The sequence below is a fragment of the Empidonax traillii genome, unplaced genomic scaffold (assembly GCF_003031625.1).
Source record: "Empidonax traillii isolate 1590-97213 ecotype Southwest subspecies unplaced genomic scaffold, ASM303162v1 scaffold591:size1139884, whole genome shotgun sequence".
Classification (NCBI taxonomy): domain Eukaryota; kingdom Metazoa; phylum Chordata; class Aves; order Passeriformes; family Tyrannidae; genus Empidonax; species Empidonax traillii.
Genome location: NW_020955784.1, coordinates 693,579 through 713,856, shown reverse-complemented (window position 1 = coordinate 713,856; position 20,278 = coordinate 693,579). Strand labels below are relative to the sequence as shown.

At 39.0% G+C, this 20,278-nt stretch overlaps 1 protein-coding gene across 1 annotated transcript in view; it reads right to left on the bottom strand.

The window, feature by feature from the left end:
- FAM83B (family with sequence similarity 83 member B) overlaps window positions 1–17,072 on the bottom strand; it is a 43,287-nt gene extending 26,215 nt beyond the window's left edge. The window contains exons 1-2 of the mRNA XM_027898319.1: window positions 16,968–17,072; window positions 11,854–12,357 (exon numbers count right to left, since the gene is read on the bottom strand). Coding sequence (XP_027754120.1) covers window positions 11,854–12,297 — 444 coding nt within the window. The 5' untranslated portion in view covers window positions 12,298–12,357; window positions 16,968–17,072. The remainder of the gene's footprint in view (window positions 1–11,853; window positions 12,358–16,967) is intronic.
- Window positions 17,073–20,278: the final 3,206 nt, after the last annotated feature.

Here is a 20,278-nt window from a genome sequence, read left to right as displayed (position 1 = left end):
GATGAACTGAAATGCAGCCAACAAAGTTACTGTTAGTTCTTTAAAAAAAGTCAGAAAGATGTCTGTATTTGGAATTAAAATGCCACAGCTTTTTGGTTCTCATTCAGGATCGTATTTCCACAACTGATAATCCCCATATAGGTGTGCTACTAGAATGTTTAAGTTGATGTACTTTGCTGGAAATCCCCAAAAATCTTTAAACACCTAGCTTTTTGTGGTATCTCCAAACTAAATACATTCTGTGGAAAAAGTCTGTCAATGATAATTTTTAATGCTGCTTTCAGATACAGTACTCAGCTTTGTAACTTCAATGCCTGCATTGAAAGTACTACTATTACATACTTCAGAAATTAGGTATTTTCCCTTTTCTAATTATCTGTATTTTTTTATGTGCAGTAAAAAGACACAAAATCCATAAACTATTTTGGACAGTTCTATCACAATAGCTAAATTCCAGATGTTCACTACTTAGAGTTTTTATTTTGATTTCTCTTACTTGCATGCCACCATGCATGAAAAAGTGCATGTGTGCTTTCAACGTATATTTTGCAATCATTTCAAAAGTCTTAACAATACAAACTGAGAAACTTCATGGAATTTTCACTGCAGTGTATATAAACTGCACGTGTAATGTAGCAGTAATGTAATAAATGTAACAGCATGTATAATGTAGCACATGTAATTGCATGTGTAATGTAGCAGGGCACAACAAAACCCTTATCCCCATTATAAACCTTTAAGGTTTGTAAGCAGAGGACTCAACTGTTTTGCTGGAGGCCATTTATAGGAAATGACTCAAAAAATGTTTTTTGACAGATATTCTGTATTGGCAAAATCTGTTCTTGCTCTTTATGTATCAACATGATAAATTAGTCTCGCTCTTGTATTTCTTTTGAAGGGACCAGCCTATCTTCTATAACGTTCACACGTGCATCCATTCCTTTGCATTAGGCATTCTGCAGGACCTGGGTCTGACTGCAGGGATCAGTAAAGGAGGACTGAGGGATGGAATAGCGTCTGGGGAAGAGAAAACCTTCCATCAGTTTCAGTGCTTTGCTTGGGCTTCTGATATTTGGTTATACAACACAGTTTTTATTTAGAATTAAAAAAATACAGGAGTCTGCTTGGATATACATTATTTTTTTTTTAGTTGCTCACAGTGGATACAATCAACTGAAGATGAAGCTCATTTTGCACTACAAATGTACTGTAGCATGATTTAAGAGAAAGAAATAAATTAAACATTTATATTCTTAATGATACATGGTCATATCCCTATGTATCAATCCTGCAAACACATATGCATGTAAAGTTAATGGAACCTCTCATGTACACAAATTAGTGTTTAAATCCTCTCAGGATCAGGCATCTAATTTTGATCGACTAGCAATTCAGAAGCATTGCTGTGTTTCTAACATCATGGTGGTGTTTTACCAGTTCTTGCTGGAAGTGACAGAGGATAGGGAAAAGACACAAACAGTACGGCAAGCACTTGGCTTCAGGTGTACTGACTAGCATCCTCCAAGGCAGCCACGTTTCCTTATCAACCTAAGAGGGATATCACATTCCCAGATGTCACACCTGGAAATGCATTCCAGGAAGATGCTAGAAGTGCCTGGAGAAGGCAGCAAACTCTCTCCCCTCTCTAAGGTGCACAATGAAAGGAGAAAGGACAGAGGAGCTAGGGCTGCCCAAGGAATAGAGCTGGAGTGGGGGAGCGAAGATGGAGGGAAGGAAAAAGGAAATACAACCAAAACCATACAGATTTCCTATCATACTGTAAGTATGGTCATCTCCACATGGACAACTTTCATGCCTTACTTCCATCCCTTTGATAAAGATTCTCATGGAGTTACTTCTGCTTGATGCACACCACCACAGAACAGAGTTCAGCTGATTTGAACACTGGTCCATCTGTGTATGTCTTAAAGCTGTCCCCTTCCATATGATGCTGTAAGAGTCCAGCAACCTCAAACTGCAAGCATTTTCACCCTGCATGCAGACTACAGTGCTACGACCCCTCAGCAGGTCTACACAGGGCTTAGTTACCACACTGGTTTCTAATAGGAATCAGCTGAAAGGACTAGCAGAGATCCCTGCTCTTTTGACATGCCTCCTTCCCACCTTTTCCTTCTTTTTTATTCCTCCAAAAAGCACTTGGAGCCCTGGCTTTACAGGGCTCTGAGATTTACACAGACAAGCTTTCTGACCTCTCAAGAACTCATTGCAAAGACACTGTTCAGCTCCTCTAACTTCAGGACAAAGCTCCTCTAACTTCAAGACTTTACTCATGACAGAATTCATGTGATGGTAGACTGCAATCTTGTATCACAGCACTTCAGATCTGGACTCCACTTTCATCATTAAAATTACACATAAGAAATCAAATCATCTGACTAATTAGATTTCTGGCACAAGTTGGCTTACTGACATTCAATGAGTCTAGAATTCATTAACAGAATAGATGATTACTGCAATCATATTGTGCATCATAAAATCTATCCTAAAATATAATAATATTACTGGTTCTCTTGTAATGCTAAAACATGAAACAGGGTGACAGCAAATAAATAAACAAATAGAAGAATCAGTCATAATTTCCACTTTCATCTCTATGCTTAGTTTTCTCATTTCAAAAGTATATCCTTTCTGCAAAAAAATATCGTTTTTGTTAACATTTTAATTCAACTTTCTGTAGACTTGGAAGAGTACAAACTATTGTAAGAGATAGATCTGTAGCTGGTTATACTTTTAGGCCTATCCTCAGTAAAGACAGGTTACTGATCTCTATCAAACATAACGTGCTGCCACACATACCTACCTATTGACAGTGACGTTTCAGGCAATTATTGCTTGCCTGTGCTAATCCGCCATTAGTCAGTGCCAAAAAATTATCAGAACAGAAGAAAGCTTCAGATATTAATGTGCTTTGTCATGACAGATGGAGAGCTTCTTGTTTTGACAAGCAGTATCTCACTGGCATTTGAGGCAAATCAGATATGCTGGTTTAACACTGTCACTTCTCTTTGCTGCCTCTGATGTCTCTGATCAGAAGGCACAGCTCACTATCAGCAAATTCTGAACAGCTTAAAGGACTTAGTACCTTAGTGGGCATTTCTTGAGAAATGTCCCGCTGAGAATCATATTTTTCTTCTGTGCTGGTTATTTCATCTAATCTTCATTATTATTTCTGGCTTACTGAGCATCAAAAGCCTAGCAGTAAAACGCTAACTACAATATTTTCTGTAGGCTGATGCCACTCAGATTCACCTGAATTTAAAGGTGATGTCCAGTGCTTTACCTCGTACTTAAGCCATAAAGGGAGTTTACTGAGCTGAACTGCACCCTGCTTGGCAAAGAGTGCCTGCAGCTCCAGGAAACAGCATGAAAATAAGGCTGTTACATCTGCTGTTTGAACTGAAGGCACACCTATTTGGCTACCTGAACACACAACCCTGTGCTACTCTTCAAGCCTGACTGCTAGTGGATGAAGTAGGTATCAAAGCTTTTCTTTTCATCTCTAAGAGATACGGTGCATAACTTCTCATATTATACTATCGCCCAGTTTCATCTCTGACAGCAGGATCACTGGCAGAAGCGAAAAGGCCTGAGGAGATCTGGTGCTGCAGCTAGGTAAAATCCCTGGATAAAAGTTCTCTGAATGCAGATTTATGCCCACACACCTTGCTGGGGAGAGCAGGGGTCACTACGGATCTTGTTTTTGAGGAATCTGTTCTGGTTCCCTCATATTTTCTGGGCAGTCATACAAACATTCCAGACCAAGACACAGAACTGGTTAAGATAATCTGCTCCTAGATAAGGTATGAGAACACCCTGTGTCTGTCTCAAAGATACACCCTTCTTATCCGAAGATAGGACTTTATGCTTTTACAAATATCTTTGAAAAGTAAGCACTACAAATCTATGATTTGCAACTTTTTTGAAGAAGTACTGATGCTCCTCAGAAATTAGTTTTCATAACTCTAAATGCATGACTGTGACTTTTATTATCAACCAAACCCACAGAGGCAAGAAAACAAAAGCTGGCCCCTACTTGCTCTGAGTACTGTTTGTTAATGTATAATGCACTCATGCTTTTTGTTTATAACTGTACCTTTTTTTTTTTTTTTTTTTTTTTTTTTTTTTTTTTTTTTTTTTTTTTTTTTTTTTTTTTTTTTTTTTTTTTTTTTTTTTTTTTTTTTTTTTTTTTTTTTGAATTGTGATTTATATTTGTTTAATACTCAATGTGGCTCAATATTCTCATCTATGAAACTGCACACACTTTGGTCATGTTCTTTGCTGGCTAAGGATAAAGGAGAGTATATAAATTCTGAATCTACTGTTTATTTTATTATTGTAGTGGTGGTATGTCTGTACTGGGTGGTACCAATCAGGAAGACTAAGACGCCAGTAACCGATATGATACACAAACACGCAGCGAAACATAACGATGTTTACGGCTTCAGAAAACAAACACCCAAGATATAGGAAAAGATGCCAAACAAAGGCAAGGAAAGCAGGCTAGTTTGGTTGCTTCCACTTCTGTATTTTTAGTGCAAATAACCCTACTATTAATTCCAGCTAACTGACCATTGGACTGTATGCTGAATAATTATGAACTGTTGTTGATATCAAGCAAGTCATGGCTAGATCTTGAAGTTATTTGAACAGCTCTATTGAGGTGAATCATTTTATGGATGTCTGGAGAGCCTACTGTAAATTAGTAAGCTCAGCACCAGTTACACCCTGTTACTGTTGTGACGACCACTGCTTCCTCCCTTCCAAAGGTAAATGACAGTAGTATTTTAATGAGAAAAAGTCCTCTAAGGTCTCAGGCATGCTGACAACATTTTTGAAAGTGTGGACTTTTAACTTCTACTGCAATTTTATTTATCTTTATTAGAAAATGGTTATAGACATACTTTATTGACAGACTAAAAGGAAAGGTGTGACTGCACTGTTATCTATGGCAAGACGTACACTTCTTTTAGAGACGTAAACAATAAAGTGTACTTTGACCCCTCTGTCATCTGTACTGAAATACTTGCAGTATTCCTCAAGGAAAATAATGCAGCATTAAGCAAATTGTTCTGAAAAAATCACAAGTGAAGCAGATACTTGTACTCAGATATGATATATGAGGAAACTTAATACATGTACACTGACATTCAATCCCACTCCTTCCAAACAGAAGAATGGGAAATTCTGAATTTTTTTTGTTTTGTTCCATGACAGCACTTCTCCACTTTCCATGCAGTTACACAAATACTGTTGCAGTATTGCAGGTATCTGCATACCAAGCTATGCTCATTTAACATTCTACCAAAGACACTATAATATTTTAGTTTCCAAATTCTGATATCTAACAAACAAATTTAGAGATTAAAATCACCCACAATGTGTCCTCCATCCCTCAGAGCATCACTGGCTACGGTGGAAAGATATCACGAGATCAAAAGCTATGCTAAGACTGCAAGAGATGAAAAAAGGCTTATGGCAATATGAACGTGATTATGTGTACAGTTCTTCAGGCAAGATTGTTTCCTGCCTGAAAAAAATTTAGAAAAACAGAGATCTCTTCAGCATAGGAATTCAGACAAACAAAACCAGCACTTCAACATTATCATATTTTTTTTGACAAGCAAGAAAAGGAGAGGGATAAAGCCCAAATAAAGTAGTCTTGGCACTGAAAGGGGCATTCTGCCAGGGCAAAATTATTTTAAATCAACAGCTTTGTATTTTTAGCATATTTTGATCTGTAACTTCTTCAACATATTGTAGCACAAAGTTACTGCTGAATTTGACAAAGAACACTTTAATCTACTGAATGTGCAAAAAGCATAAATGACTTCTTAATAGCACTTCTGTTTTGACTGACAAAGATTTATGTCAATGAGAGAAAATGTTTTAATGAAAAGAATTGCTACCAAGCATATGTGTATGCTTACTTCTCATATATATGTGAATGAGACTGACATTAATAAAGAAATACAGCTTCCTGCCTTTAATTTTCCCTATTCCATTTTTAAATTCATGGTGGAGGTGTGATATTTTGGTAACACATTAGCACAGTCGTGATATAAAAAGGGTAATACCTATTAATTATTTAATTATATCTTATAATGTAGGAGTATTGAAGATGTCAAAAGTCTTGAAAAGACAGAAACCTGCAAGTAAAAAATCACCACAACTGATTAAAAATTATGTTATCAAAAATTCCCACTCCACACGCTAGCCCTAGTCTCTGATCACTTTTCAGAAATGGATCCTTCCCACCTAGCAGGAAGGCTACCACAAAAAATTGCGAGTTTCATATTTAGAACAATTGTGTATAAGAATTGTACTTCCAGAAGCCCTAGGCTTTCCAGAGTACAGAAGTGCTTGCAGATGTGTCCCATCGATGGCAATCCTCTCTGCCTGCACTGGGAATGTACTGCTGTGATTGCTCTGGGACTACCCTTACATGGAGGGAGCAGGACAGCAGGGAGAGAAGGGGCAAGCAAGTAAAAATAGTGAGAAGACTCCAAAGGCAAATCCAAGAAGATAAATACCTGAAATAATTACTTTCTGTGAGCAGCATTACTTTGTGATGACAAAAAATTGATACTGGGTCACACAATAACAGCATCAAGAGAAAGGCGTGTGTCCTCTTCCAACATATGGCATATACTCTGGGCGATTAGAAAAGCTGGGACATGGCCTCACTTTCTCAAATAAACCTATCAAAAACTAAAAATTATGTTTCACCTGGGAACATACACATGACTGCCATGCTAGTTTTCAACTATCAGGAAGCCATTTAACAGAAGTTGAGTGGAAGTGAATGATGAATTCACCCTTCAAGAGCACCTGAACCAAAAGGCACCTGCTGAAATCCTAGTGGGATGGAATATTTTATCATGGAAAATGTTGCCTATATGTCTTTGGCTGGAAACCGAGTATTTCTGTGTTATTCTCAGCTTAAAAAATTATAACCACTGATTATCAAACACTCTACAGATAATATAGAAAATATCTGAGTGGGACAACTACTGCATTTATCTCTTCCCTCTCCCTGAATTCAGCAGATTGCTCTGGCTTTTATAAACAAAAAGGCACAGCCCCTCTCTCTCCTCTGCTCGGACAAATGCAATTAATGAGCTAAGACACGCACTGCCATAAGCACGATTCATTATCATTGTTCCAGTCTGTGTTCAAATTACTTTTAAAATAGTTGGCAAAGAGTATTGCTGAGAGAGTAATAAAAGATTGTTCAACACACCCATATTCTACAAGTTTCTTTCTGTACAGAAAAATTGCTCTTCATATAAGTATGTAAAAAATTTGATTTTCTTTCATACTAGACTGCAGCCCGTACTAGACTATTATTGTATTATACACAAGACCAAATGGGATTAACAGTGACTAACAGTGATTATTAATAATGTATTATTAGTGATTAGCAGTTCATTAATAGTGATTTTTTTTTTTGCTGTAACACACCTCTCACTCTTGCCTGAAACAAAACAAAACAAAATAAATTTAACCCCCTCCAAACTAAAGAAAATATTTTCCTTCTTTTATATTTGTAAAGTGAGTCGACTGGTTTTATTTCACTCAGTCCACTGCTTTAGAAAACAACACAGACATTATATTTTGTACATAACTGTCTCTTACAAGAATTCAAAGGAAGTCCTTTTTGACTTACTTAGTGCCTAGCTACAGTGTGTCCAGCAAGACTAATAACAAGTTACACTCATTTATAGTGTGTAACTTAATTCTTCCCCAAGGGTCCAAGTTTTGCAACCTTTTTTCACATTAAAAAGCCCAAGCATGAGTAATTCAGCAAAAACAACTGCCTTTTTTTAACTTTCCAAAATGATAACAAAATAACCACCTCAATTTTTATTTAAGTTTCTAAGCAATTATATTTTTTAAGAAGTTTTAAAACTATCACTGACTTTATGAACCTAGGCTTAACCTTCCTCACCTATTTAAATAAAATAAAATCAGTGGAAAGTATTGCATATTTACTGAATAGTCTGTAACTTCATAAAATCCAACATAAATCCCAAAAGTATGTCAGGAGACTCTTTCACTGTCTTCTGGCTTGTGCTGCAAACAGCAAATCCTTGGGTTGTCTAAACAACATAGTTCTTTAAGAAACAAGTTTTACTTCTCTCCAGGAAGAGCAGATCCTTATTTTGATATTAGTCTGAAAGACTCAGCTAAACATTCTCTCTAAAACTGTGTAGGAAGGTCTCTGTGGACATACAGAGGAATCCAGTTAATGAAGTAAGAGAAGAACACATTGTCAGAAAGACCCTTTGGTGCTCTGTCCTGTCTTCCCCTGTTGCTTCACCCTGTCAATCACACCTGAGAAGAATAGGACAAGATGTTTCTTGCACACATGTAGACGGTTTTGAGGCAACTTTTAAGAAAAGCCATACAGGGAGAGGATACTTCATTATTGATGTCTCTGTGTTACTTCATAGTAAGAGAAGGTAGTTTCACATCAACCTGACACAGGTGAGTAATCATCTTGATATCATTTCCCAGATGAATAATCTTCTCAGTAAAAACTGCTAACCATTATCAGTTGCTGTTCAGACAGCCCAGCCACGATGAGTCAGGCTGTAGGAGCACCTCAAGCTTCAGAGAAGCCGGAAATCTGCCAGTGATTAAAGGTAGAAGACTCCAAAACATAAGAGAAACAAGGCAACTGGCTTGTTTACAAAAGTTTGTCCATCATTAAGGTCAGACAGACCTTGAAGTCCTTTTTCCTCACATGGTTGTATCAACATGTGAAAAAGACTCGTGTCTCCCCAGCTGACATAGTCACGCCAAACAGCCTCCGTGCATGAACGCAGGTTATGTTGACAGAGGCAGGTGGTTGGCAAGATGTATCATTTGGAGATGAGGTCTAGTTACACCAATTGTAAACCCATTTTGTTGACATCTTGGTTTGACCTAAGGCACTCCGCTAACATCACACCTATCCCACAAAAGTGCTGCAGTATAGATGGCAATGTAATGCCATGCTACGTACAACGCAGTTTCCCTGCTCTAACAGAAGTTCAGAAACATATATCACAAGAATGGATTAACTTCCTTAAAATGGTCACCTCATTTTTCTAGATTTTGAGAGTATTGATCCTTTTCTGTAAGAAAAATGCCATTCTTATATCCCTTGTACTAAACGACGAAGGTGAAGTGCATAATTTTTATGCTGATTATGTATTTAAGAAACATGACAAGATTTTCTTAACACCACTTTTTCATAGTCGCTGGTTTTAATCTAGTGTACCATGGCTTAACAAATGATTTGCCTCTTTAGTCCGGAAAAAATCACTGTCAGCAAGCAAGTTGCTTAATGTTGTTTACAACGTGTCTTCTTAAGGTCAAAATTAACATATGTAATAATCATTTTAAGGAGTGACACTGTGATGCATCAAGCACTAAAGAGGTCAAGGATAAGTCCACTAATAGTGTCATCTTATCCTTATATATCTTTCAATTGGCTCAGTCTCCTTCCTGGAATTTTGGGATAGTTTGTATACGTATCAGATGTGTTCCTTTATGGGGTCAATCACTGCAGAAACATTCTCTGCCTTGCCCTTGTAGGAGTTGATTTTCTACTGCACTGAGTGTTCAAGCAGCCCAGGGAAATCAGTGCCTGAACTCAGGCACTCAGGTTTGGTGCTTAAAGTTTAGGTGGTATGAATATGCCCACCTTCAACAGCCTGTTTACTTTCACAAATAAGCTTGCTGAAATTCCCATAGATTTTGCTTAAAGCCATGTTGGCTGATGAACATGCTTTGCTGATTTATTCTTTACAGGTTTCTGTTTTTCATGTGTAATATTTTCCTATTGCCTTTGAATATTCTCATAAGACTACACATCTCCAGGACTAAATAACAAAGAACCCTGTTTAATAAAACTGCATTTTTATAAGTGGCTTGGGAGAAGTATGCTAGCCTGTTTACAAAGTGTTTACCTACTGTAAGTATGTTTTAAATACCTTATTTCAGCTTACTAAGAAATCCTTTAAACTTTTCTATGGATCTGCAGATAGATGAGGCTGAACAACATTAAGTCTTTTAGATTTAATTGTTGCTCCCTGAGCAATCAACCTATATCACTGTATCAGGTGTTACAGTTGTTGATGTTGAGGCTGTGCTGACCAACTGAACAAACCTTTCATCTGTCAGATTTAGTGACACACACAAAACATCCTCCTTATAGAGCTGAAGCACCACCAACACACCATGGAGCCAATATACTATGTTTCCAACCCTTCTGCAAGGTGAAGCAAGAATCATACCTCATTTTTTTCTATAGCTGCATTAAAAGGAGACATACTCCTTAAAATGGTATTAATCAGCACCACATTTCTTTCCAGACAGACATTTGAGAGGGACTGGATCGCATGCGGATAGTCACAAAAAGCATAGCAACTTATGGGACATGGTCTTCATGGCATTTCAAGACCTTGTAGCAAAACTGAACTAGTTTTTGCAATAGAATCAGCTGTGGTTTTGTGGTTTCCTTTACAGTGGATTCATTGACAGGTCGGGAGCTGCAGTTGAAAAAGAGATTTTGGGCAAGGCACGGTCAAGTCTCCCTACATACTAAACCAGAAAACACCGACTGTCACTCTGAAACGGACCAAGAAGGAAAGAAGTAATTAACTCTTCCTGGAGCATACAGTCATTCTAAACTACAAACTGCAGGGTAAAAGGCCTACTGATAACTCTGTTACTCCAACAAATTATATGCTTTATCTAAATATAGGAGAGACACTGTAAAAAGACGCTGTCCTTCCCTTCCCCACCCTTTTCAGTCCGTTTCTACCGCACACATTTACACGCATATTTCAGCCACTGACGTGTTTACAGATGCATGCAAGCTAGAGCCCATCCTACTGCTTTAAAGCTCACAGTCATGCAGAATACAATTCTATTTCATGGGAAAGAAATCAGAGCGTGACGTACTTGTTAGAAATACTTCGGAAATCCAGTGCTATCTGTTAGAAGTAAACTGACACAGTGTTCAACAGATCTGCATGATAATACATTTTTTGGTGTTTCTTTTTTTTATCTGACACACTGAAAGCAAAAGGTGGTTTGTACATACAGCACCCTGTCACTGAATTGTAAGCTGGGTGTGCCATAGGAAACTGAAAATACAAGTGCCTTTAAGTGGAGACAAATACATTTGGAGAAGTGTCCACATTTCTAGTGGTTAGTCAGAAATGTACATAAAGTACCCAGGGAAAACTATTTCCTTGCTGCCTAAGCCAAGTAAGTTGGTTTTTTCTCTCTTTTGAGCTCTCTTTAAGTTCTGCAAGGACATGCAAAAATCACAAAACCTGAGACTCTCAAGGTACATGAGTTGGATGTGCATCAAAGTGTTGTTTTCTCAAAATAACTGTCTGCCATGCCAAACCAATGCATGTTCCCACTGATGCGAGACAAAAACTCTAGTACATATCCTGAAATTATACAGAATTGTATCATTTGAGGTATATTTAATATATATATATTCAACTGAGGTCAAAGTGTGCTGATTATCTACAAACTTCTCATGCATTGGTCAGCATTCCAGTGAAGTAATAATTATTTATTATAATGGTAATATTCATTAATCCCTCCAATTAACCCTTGATCCCTTTGAACTAAGGTTCGTAACACTGGTGCATGTGACACCAAAGGACTGATATCAGTTTGGGAAAATCTTTCTGTTTGAATTGAGCACAGTCAGATAATATTTTCTTGCTAAGAAAACAACAATAATAATAATAATAACAGTTTGTAATAAAACAACAACTAGATTATTATTACCACATTTTTTCCAATATTTTTCATGTTTACCTTTCTTGCATCTCGTATCATCTTCCGAATAGTTTCCTTTATAGTGTAAGGCTGTGCTCGTGGTGGATGAAAAAGCAGATCAATATTTGTGGCACCAGAAATTCCAGGCATGAGATAGGGCCAACCTAAGTCAAGATTTGGAGCTTCCACATCTGATTCAATGGGCCAGTAGGTTCCCGAGGAAGAGGTGTCATCAATTGCGTGGTTAGAGGAGTAAATTGTGTTTTGGGGAAGTTTGTGAACATTGTTCAAAATATAATCAATTTCCTCATCCGCTAGGAACTCTGAGCACCTCTCTTTGGAAAGAAATTCTTTGTAGGCTTCTAAACCTCCTTCAATCAGAGCATCGATAGCTATTCGGTACCATTCCTTGTAATGTGGTTCAATATAGTTGTCTGATCTGCATTCATCATGTAAGGAGGATAGCAAAGATGAAGTTTCCATTTTCACATATATTTTCTACAAAGTCTCTTAAGCTCCCATTCATGAGCAGATGAAATGTATCTGCAAAGAGAAAAAAGTAAGAAAACAACCAGAATATTTCTAGACATCTATGACACACACAAATATTAATTAAGTTACTTTTCTGGTAACGTTGCTCTAAGTTTTTCTAGCATCTACCAAGAATTTAAAAATGTTTTGAAATGGCTCAGGGACTAATATAGCCAAATGAATATTAAAGAGATAGATAAAGAGCTTTTACTTAAGGCAAAACTAAACACATAATTAAGTGACTTAGTGAAGTCCTACATCAGAGCTCATAATACACTGAACATCTGTACCAGTAACACCAATACATACCTGATGCATGTTCCAATATGCTATCGTAAGCTGTATTTCAAAACCCTCTTTGTAACAAGTGATAGAATAGTGTTCAAAGAAACGCTTCAGTAACCAATTAAATTTTCTACTTTTTAATGCATTACTTTCTCTGAAATACATCCCTTTTCTCTTGCTTCTTTGAAACCACAGTCATTCAGGGACTTCTCCTTATGTATCTGTTCTCCCATGCTGATCTAATCCATTTGTTGCTCCCAAGCAGAACCAGCTTACCTCATTTCAGTGAGTTATGAGGAACTCCAGAAAGATTTATCCTCCCACATCTGGGATCAAACTCTGAATCAGCAATCTGATGTCTAGTTTCCACCCTGTTCATTCCCTCTGCCAAAAGGAGCGGCTGCTTTAATCTTCTTTTTTTTTTTTTCCAAAACATTAATAATAAGTTGTTTACTGCTGATGTTTTATAATTTTTTTTTTTTAATTTCATTTAGCAAGGGCTGAGAGATCTGTTTTGTGCTGTGACAATGTGGGATTTAAGACAGAGGTTGAACAAACAGCAACTTCACCATTCACCTAAAACCTAAACTGCACTGGATTTCTGCATTGGGCAAGTAAGTCACAAAAAAAAAACCAACAAAAAAATGGGAGGAACCGTATTTCATGACAGTGGCACAAGCATGGCCATGTAAAATAGAAAAACGATGCATGGTAACACAGTTTCATCATCCAGGGCTAAGGCATGAAGTTTAAGTGAAAACCTAGAGAAATAGGAAGAAGATCTAACAAAGGCAGAATAGCTAGAAAAAGCTTATACAGTGGATAGCTTGAGAGTTAGTGTTGGGTTTCCCTACAAACCTAATTAAATTGTAGAGCAGTATAATTGCAAAAAAACAGTCATACGGCATTCTGATTTCATTTACTGCCACATAAATTTAACATAGTTCTCTCTTCCCATCAAGACCTTTCAGATATTTTTGCAAACAGTGCATTTGTTTTCCACTGTCTGCTGGGAGCAGTTTAAATCTTTTTGAAAGGAAACATAAATTAGCTATATTAACCTAAAGGAATGAAAATAAAATTAAATAGAATGAAAACATCCCCATAACTACTGATACTTCAAAAAACAGTTAAATGTTCAATTAAACCAAGATTTATCAGGAACTTGGGAAGACTGAGGTTAAAAAAAGACCAAGAAAGAAAAATCCAGATCTGAGGCTGGCATCAGCATGTCATATGAAATAATTCCATTTGAATCCTGTCTCTCAGCCAAGCAGCAGGGTAGATCTTCCCAGATACGATTGCTTTCGAGCCTGGGGGAAAGGAGTGTTCCAGGCTGCTTCCAGAGCAGCTCTTTGTGGTGAACTGGAAAGCAGCAAGCCAAAGGGATCTGATTGCTCTCCCTCCAACTGAGAACTACATGTATTCCTGTGACAGATACTCAGGGTTTCATTCCACACTACTTTAACAGGTAGAAATGAAATGTTATAAAACAGGAGTAATACCATTTCACTTTGCAGAGATGCAGATCCAGCCTGTGGTTTAAGGTGACAGAGAACCAGGCACACAGTACAGGCAAGACAGGCCAATTCAGAAGTTAAACTCTTAGAATATTGTAAAATTAGAACAGTCACACCAATGTCCCAGGGAAGCCAATCACCTCGAACAGCTTTTCAAGACATTTTAAATGAAGAATGAAGAACAACCAAGAGTACAAAATGCAGTTATTAAGCTGAGTTGTTCTGAGGAGTATGAACACTAATACAGGTGACTCTACTGAGAATTCCATACATTTCCCTTTTAGGGCCTTCCAGGACAAGTAACTTTCTAACCAGCGTAGCAAAACAGTCAGTTTTATTATGACATGCAAGAATAAATCCAATTTTACAAAGGCAAATTAAAGATATTTCTTAAACTCTTACTACTTTAGAATGGATATAATTCTAAAATAGAAATTTTATTCCTGATTGAATATACACAGCTGAGAAAGACTTACTTGTTTATTTGAAAAGCTTGTCTAAATCCATGTTTTCTTCTTCTCACTCTTTCCTTTGAAAATATTATAAGGGAACTGGACTACACTTACTATATAACATTGTGCAATATCAAATATTGAAAGTTATGAACAAATAAAAGGCAAAAAATGATTGCATGTGTGTTCTGGCTCACCTGCATTTCTTTTATTTGGTTTGGTTCTTTGTTTTCTTAATAGTATACTAGTTGTAATTGCTTTTCATTTAATATAATTAATTAATTAATTAATTAATTGTGGCATAGGTCAAATATAGCAACTTGTGCTCAGACTTATGCTGAAAGCAGAGTATAAACATACGTAATCTTGGAAAGGTGAGACTTCTAATGCAGTATCTTCCAAACAAGAATAATCATTTTAAAGTGAACGTCTTTGAAGTAGATGTTTGATTAACAAGTGCTGTTTACAAAAGAAGCTTAAATCAGTGCAGATTTATTTAAGAAAGTAAATGTAAAATTTGTCATCATGGAAATAAATCACAGAACACTTGAAACAAATGAAAAAATTTTAATCCTGGTCTTTGAAATTAAGGAAATCAGCAAGAGATATATTCATATGGAACAAAAGAAAACTCCCAAATATAAACAATAGCTTCAAGTATATTTGACAAAAGCTCTCAATGCCTTGACACAAGTATTTTCCTCCTTACAAGGTAAGAGCTACATTGTACAAATTGTACCTATGAAACAAAATAATTTTGGATGGAGAGACAGAGATTTAGATAAAATTCTTAAATAAATTTTTTGGTGTCCTCTTCAACCCTGTATTATGATTCCTGTATAATAAACTTGAGTCTTCAAAGATCCTCCTCAGGTCAACAATTATGCTAGCAAGGTTATGCAGAATAAGGCCCACCTCTGGAGGCTTGCAGATCTTTATCAGATTTCCCGTACATGATTACAAATTTTACCAGCACCAGTAAAGTTGCCTTGGCTGTTTATCCCAGCCCAGCATATCAGCCATCTTCCCTGCTTGGACACAGGAATCAATCACTTTTTTATTAAATGCCATAAAAGGGTTTAAATTGAATCTGAACTCCAATGCAGCCACTAAAACTGAAACTTCTGCTGAAGAACACAACTTCCGAATCCTGCACTGATGTAATAATTTTGTCTTTCTATTAACAATATGTTCAGACCTTCCTAATGCCATTACCAGGAACCCAGCAAGAAAAGCCCTTTTCCTCTGACAAAGAAGTTAACATGCCTTATTGTAGAAAGATATGGAGAATATCCCGGACTTCACAAAAGCAGCAAATGACAAATGTTCACTACAGAAAATGACACAACATTCTACATGGGTTCCGGAAGCACAGTCCTCCAGGCTAGTGCTAAAGATAAGGAACTTCCCTGCCTTACTAATATTCACAGTATTTGAAAAAAATCCCTATTCAGCAACTTTGGGGAGCAGCTCTAACCTCAGGCTTGTACAGCCGGTCCTTGGCAAGGCCCTGGCCATGATGCTCTCCTCAGGACGTGCTTATCTCTTTTTCAATGGAAATATGATTGCTTTGACATTTTCTGCATTAAGTTTCAACCTTGCCACCCCTGTTAAGTGAAATTTAAACCTCGGGAACAGCCTGTTGCAAGCCCCTCTATCAGGTATGATTCCTGGGGCATCCACCTAAGTACCTCTGGCCCATGGCTCTGCCAGGGAGCCTCCCTCCCCATGGCTTAAGGGCCTGGCATGGGCAGCCTTTAAGAGAACAAACAGGCGTTTTACGACTGCTGCCTTCCACCACCCTTTCTATAAAAGAATTGTATCAAGAATAAATAATAATTACCTATATTAGGCAGTGACAGTCAATTACTTCATTATTATTGACACAAAGGACATCAAATCCAAGTGAAAAACAACACCGCAAGCGTTCCTAATGCTTTCTTCTTTCTTTCATAGTTTTTTTTTTTTTTTTTTTTGGTTTGGTTCGGGATTTTTTGTTCAACCAGAAAGTTAACTTTCCAGGCAAAACAGCCGGCCCTCCGCTGCGAGACGCCGCACGTGTTACCGCCCCATCCTGGCCGCTCAGGAGGCCGCTTGCACAACGCGGCGCCGGGAGGGAGCGCGGCGTGGGAGCCGCGGGGGCCGCGCCCGCGGGCCGCCCACCCCGCCCGGCCCCGCGCCCGCCGCCCCCCGCTGCCCCCGCGCAGCGGCCCCGCCGCCGCTCCGCGACCCCCGCGGCCCCGCTCCAAGCGTCCCTCGGCGCCCGGCGGGATGTTGGCGGCGCGGGGGCTGCTCTGCCGCCGCCACTGCTTCACCCCCTCGCCCCGTCCCGTCCCGTCCGAGGGGAGACGGAAGGGAGACACACCCACTTACTGCGCCGGTGCCCCGCGGTGGGGTCTCGCCTCCCGAGCGGCTCGACCCGGCTGCTGCGATCGCGGCGGCGGCGGCGGCGAGTCACAGCGGCGCAGGGCTCATCGCAGGTACTTCCCGTCGCTCTCGGGCGCGGTGGGTGTGGAAACCAGTTACAACATGTCAGAACGGTGTCGCACCAAACCCGCCGCCGCGGGAGCGGGGCAAGGACTTGTCTGAACTGGGGAAGCCCGGCCCTCCCGCACGGGAGCGAAGGGCAGCGCCTTCCCAGGGCCTTGGCGGACCCCCCGCCCCAGCCCTGCCCTGCCCTGCCCTGCCCGCCGGGCCTGCCGGCAGCCGCGGCATCGGCAGCCCCGAGGGGGCCCCGGGAGCGGGGTGTGCGTGGGAGATTAAACCCAAAGCAAACGTTGGCTTCAAGAAAAAATAAACCCATCAGCCTCGAGTCACGGTTTCCAGGTTAACTCTGGTGGAGCAAGTCATGGCAAGGGAGCAATACCCGTTCGAGTTAGGCTATGTGGACGAGCCTTTTTTCATAGCTTAATTGCTTTTAAAGGCTACTCTTTTGCACTTGATGTCTCAGGTGAGAGAAGCAGACCTGAAGGTAGAGCCCCCCATCCTGGCTGCGGTGCTGCCGAGCCCGTTGTGCAGACCATGTCGATCTCCTTGCCTGCCCACGTGTTCGGCATGCCATCGTGGCAGTCCCACATCTGGAAGCGTTTGACAGCACTCTCTGGAAGGCTTTTCCAAAGCACGATCATCTCTTTGATAGGATCTTAAAACCACCAACAGTTCAGCACGTCACGTGTGCATAACAAGCACACTGAGGGAGTTTTGTCATTTTAAATTAATGGCAGTAGATAGAAAACTTTTAGTAGGCTATGTCCATGTCATACTCTGTGGTGCATAACTGCAACCAGCTTTTTCTTGAGCCGTTTAAGACAATGGGGTGTAACCCTGCCAGTTATCCTTTTATCAGCAATAACTAATCCAATCTGGCTTTAAGCACAAACTATTTTCCTAACCTTTCTGCCTAACAGTAAGTGTGGGATATATCCTATTTGTGAAGGTAAGTACTGTTCTACTGTGACTTTTGGATGATGCTCCACTCTTCTCGTACCCAAAAAAGAACTTCCCTGGTTTTGATGAAAAATGCAGAGAAAAAACTGTTTTAAAAAACAAACAAACTTTAAAAATGTACATGGAAATTAATAGTACACAGGACTTTTTATCCCATGAAAATATGTAGTCAGGAAGAAGAATATGTTCCTGTGGAAACTTGTTCAAAGAGGTGGGGCTATGTAAATATTGGAAAGAGCAGATCTATTCTCTAAAATTATTTTTGAAAGGGTATAAAGGTAGATGAATGAACATAAAACCACTTTTGACCTTGACAGAATTGATTGGACTTTTATTGCATAAAATCTACAAGTATTACTGTGTCTTTTACGGAAGTCAGTGGTTGAGTACTGACTTAGCATAACCAAAAATCTGTAATGAGAACAGTAATAGCTTTCTAAATAAGATTTGCGTAAAAAAAAGGACCTAGGTATTTTTGCTACATTAGTATCTCTACAAGAAAAGGGTTTTTTTTCTGCTCCTTTACAGTGCCCAGCTCAGTGGGAAACTGATCTGTTACTGAGATCTTAACATGCCACACACACATATAATACAAATGACCAATACAGTATAAACCAGCAACATTGCTATCAGTAATAATAAGGCATTATTATTGCTGTTTTTACTAAAGAGAACAAAGTGCTCTCTAAATAGCCAGTACATGCCTATTTATCATGCCAGCTTTAAAATTAACAGATAAACAGAGTGATGAGAAGATACAAAAGAAAACTTAAACAGATCTTTGTAAATAAAAACCTGTGCATTGACAATAGAAAAATGGAATGATAAATGCTGTTGGAGACTCTTCTACACAGTTAAAAGCTGCCTGAGTTTGTCAGCTGAAGCCCACCAGTATCATTGGGTAAGACCAGTTGAAGCATACTATTGGTTGGAATCATTTTACTGTAATCCAGCTGATTCATGAAGCCTCAAAATTACAGAAAAAGTTCTTACTGTAGACATAACTTGTTCATGGGATAAAAGAATAAACTCATTATGTTTGATACCACCATCTTGAGAATGATTGTCTTAAGTGACCTGGGTGCTCAGATGATGGTGCTGATAGATGATCATCTCTGTGACTTACATCAGTTTCCAGTTCTGAGACTTTTTTTTGTATTGACAGATCATCTTGCTGTGTACAGTCTAGCTGAATGCAAGCAGAAGATAAAAGATTATTATCACATATACAATGACACCAGTCTGGAGGTTTATGATATGATTATTAAGGATAAATATTTATATGAATTATTATTTATATTCCTACTGCACGTTTACTAAGATTTCATTTAGATTTACTAAAGGAACATTGATTTGGAAGCAGTGGATATTTATACAATTCATGACATCTATGAATTGAGCTTTTATTAGATTTCAAACAGAAGAAAGAGTGCAGTTCTGAAGACTCATACTATTTACAAATCGGTGGCCATCTATTCTAAAGCATATGCACAGAGATTTCACACACTGATCTTAAAATTAGGGAAAATGTGCTGTTACAGATATGAATATAAAGAAGCTGCACTGCATATGAAGTTCAACAAGGGCAAGTACTGCATTCTGCACCTGGGACAGGGCAAGCCTGGATATTCATACAGACTGGGGAATGAGATGCTGGAAAGCAGTGCTGTGAAAAGGGACCTGGGGGTCCTGGTCAATGACAAGTTGAATATCAGTCAGCAGTGCCCTGGCAGCCAGAAGTGCCAACTGTGTCTTGGGGGACATCAGGCAAAGCATCGCCAGCCAGTCAAGGGAGGGGATTGCCCCACTCTGCTCTGCACTGGGGCAGCCTCACCTTGAATACTGTGTGCAGTACTGGGTACCACAATATCAGAAAGATACTAAGCTATTAGAGAGTATCCAAAGGAGAGCAACAAAGGTGATGAAGGACCTTGAGAGGAAGTTGGATGAGAAGCTGCTGAGGTCACATGTGGAACTTTACAAAAGACCTAAAGAGCAAACATAATTTTTCTGCCGTGAGGCTTTCCCGCTTTGTTGCACCAAATTTGTTCACAATCTTCTTCAGCATGATGCTCCAAAGAGCCACAGCAGACCCCGATGAAGAAAATGGTATCTACATCTGAGATCATACCAATGGAAGCCTTTTCAACCTAAGGAGACTGAAGGCCCACACTAAGACCTTAAATCATCTTGTCCGTGAGCTGCTTTTTGCTGATGACACCCTCGTGG